Below are 2508 nucleotides of genomic sequence, written 5' to 3'. Positions count from 1 at the left end.
TGAACACAAAAAAATCGAAAAACTCTACAACGAAGACCCAACCATTATATAGCAAAACTCGACTAACCCAACATGACGGAGACCCTGCAGGCGGCCATGAGGAAGTCCCTGAGGGCGACGTGCCCCTGCTGGTCGCCGTAGCGCACCACCACGAGGGCCCGGACGCGGCGCGGGATCTGGAGGCCGAGGTCCCTGAGGGCGTCACCGAGGCCCCACGAGTGCCCCGACAGGAGGCCGCTCTCCTCGCCCTTCCTCGCGTCGTACGCTCGCTGGGGCGCGGGAGAAAGGGCGAGTTTTATTTATTATTAATTTTTTTGTAGGTTTAGTTAATTGGTTTAGGGAAATTACCTTTAATATCGCCTTATAATAAGAGGTGTGGCTTATATAAGGAGGAACTTTTAACTTATAATCTGAAGTGTATCAGGAGGCCGCTCGCCTCGCCCTTCCTCGCGTCGTACGCTCGCTGGGGCGCGGGAGGAAGGGCGAGTTTTATTTATTATTATTTTTTTGTAGGTTTAGTTAATTGGTTTAGGGAAATTACCTTTAATATCGCATTATGATAGAGTTTACGAAATATCTGAAGTGTATCAGTTTCTAACTCAAAGCAACAATAACAACAAAAACATTCCTTCTAACTCAAACCAACAACAACACAAACACTCATTCCAACTCAGAACCACAACAAAAACATTCATTCCAACTCAAAACAACAACAACAAAAACATTCGTTCCAACAATGAGAACAACCACAACCACAACAAAAGCATTGATTACGGAGAATGAACACCATAACCGCCAGACGGAACCACTTACCACCCAACGCCTGAGGGAATGGATCAGTTTTTCAAATTCGAAATAACTGACTTTTCCCGAGAGATCGCTGTCCATCATGGCCAGGAGACTCCGAGACAAATCCAGAGAAAATTCTACATCTGAAAAGTATAATGTGATATATGTGCAAATCCTGTTTTAGTAAGGAAATGGAAAAAATAGAAAATGACGTTCATCTAACCGTGATTTAGTAATAGTTGAGATTTCTGTAATTCCGAAAGGGAAGCAGAGGAGTGAATTCAGAACGAAGTAGTAATATGGCTAGAACGTAAGGAGACTATTTACGTAGGAACATTCATTACCACGTTCATTACAAACCAGTTTCATCTCATTCAAAACATTTCCCTTAAAACACACACACACCAAAGAAGACATTTTTTTTCCATTCCTGTGAAAGACGTGATGGAAATTCTTCAGTTGCAGTTCCAGCGGACTAAAATAACCTGAAGCAAATCAAGACTTACTAACGCCATGAAAAATGATAAAAAAAACAACGAAAAAAGAGGAAAAAAAAGAAAACAGAAAGAATAAATCATTGAGATAAACAAAATAAACAGATATAGATACAGATAAATAGATAAATAAATAAACAATACATTAAGAAAACCCAATAGATAAAATTAAAATAATCACAGACAACAAACAAGAAAGCAAACAAAACAAACAGACAAAAAAAAAGAAAAAAAAAAAAAAATCGAAACTAGAGACAGAGAGAGACTGGCGACCTACACGGGAAGAGATGATCCAGGATGAGCTTCAGTTTAACAGCATCCACCTCGTTGTCATCCCCCGCAGATGCGAGGAAGACTCCGCGTAGGATGTTGACCTTAGGACTCTCCGGAAAGCTGTCTAGTCTGGAGTCTACCTCGTCAGTCTGTGAAAGGGTTTCTTGTCAGATCGCGTGTACACCTTGCTTGCGTTCTGATCACGGTGATATTTGAAGGGTGTTGGTTGATTTACTAACAACGCAAGGAATGAATGCAAAGATATTCATTTCTTTTCTGCTTGATTTGATTTATATGGAGAATGTGGAATGAGATACTAACATTGCAAGGAATAAATGCGAAGATATTAATTCTTTCTGAAGGGATCATCTGCTTGATTTGAAAATTTGCGATTTTTTATTTATTTATTGTGGTCGCGTTTCACTTTAACGTCATGTATGGAGGGTAATACATGTGGCTTTATCACATTTTTCTTTACATGTGTGGTCCCTTCTGTACGAACGCGTGTATGTGAAGGCCTGTGTCATAGTTGAATTATTTTTATAACCTCGTACGATTCTGCCTCTCAAAATCGAATTGTTTAAATCAGTTTAGGAATTATGGGCAGTTAATGAAATTTACTTTGATTATATATGAATAAGAGATATTACTTACTTCGGGAGTATCAAGAATCATGGGATGTTCGTCGTTTTCTCTGTGGAAAAAAAATGCATGTTAATCAAACAAAAGTGAGGAAAAAAAACACTCGACTAATATTGACTATGGAAGAAAAAAGGTGAAAAAAAACGAAATGGAGAGAAAGAAACAAGGTGTGAGAAAAGGAGAAATAAAGGTAAAGGAAAGAAAAGGGAAGAAAGAAAAAGACATAAACAAACAAAAAAGAAAAATGAAAAAAACATAAAAGGAAAGAAAGAAAATATCAAGTTGGCTTCCCGTTACCGACTCACATCCT

General features: G+C 38.8%; 1 protein-coding gene across 1 annotated transcript in view; it reads right to left on the bottom strand.

Annotated features, from left to right (window-relative positions):
* LOC119589382 (calpain-B-like) overlaps positions 1 to 2508 on the bottom strand; it is a gene marked incomplete at its 5' end in the record, with an annotated part of 11204 nt that overhangs the window by 1242 nt on the left and 7454 nt on the right. The window contains 4 exons of the mRNA XM_037937999.1: positions 68 to 269; positions 814 to 932; positions 1561 to 1705; positions 2211 to 2250. Of these exons, the coding sequence (XP_037793927.1) occupies positions 68 to 269; positions 814 to 932; positions 1561 to 1705; positions 2211 to 2250 (506 nt within the window). The remainder of the gene's footprint in view (positions 1 to 67; positions 270 to 813; positions 933 to 1560; positions 1706 to 2210; positions 2251 to 2508) is intronic.

This window comes from Penaeus monodon, chromosome 25, assembly GCF_015228065.2.
Source record: "Penaeus monodon isolate SGIC_2016 chromosome 25, NSTDA_Pmon_1, whole genome shotgun sequence".
NCBI classification, from domain to species: Eukaryota; Metazoa; Arthropoda; class Malacostraca; order Decapoda; family Penaeidae; genus Penaeus; species Penaeus monodon.
Note: the sequence above shows the minus strand (reverse complement) of the source record. Positions and strands in the feature narration are given on the sequence as shown.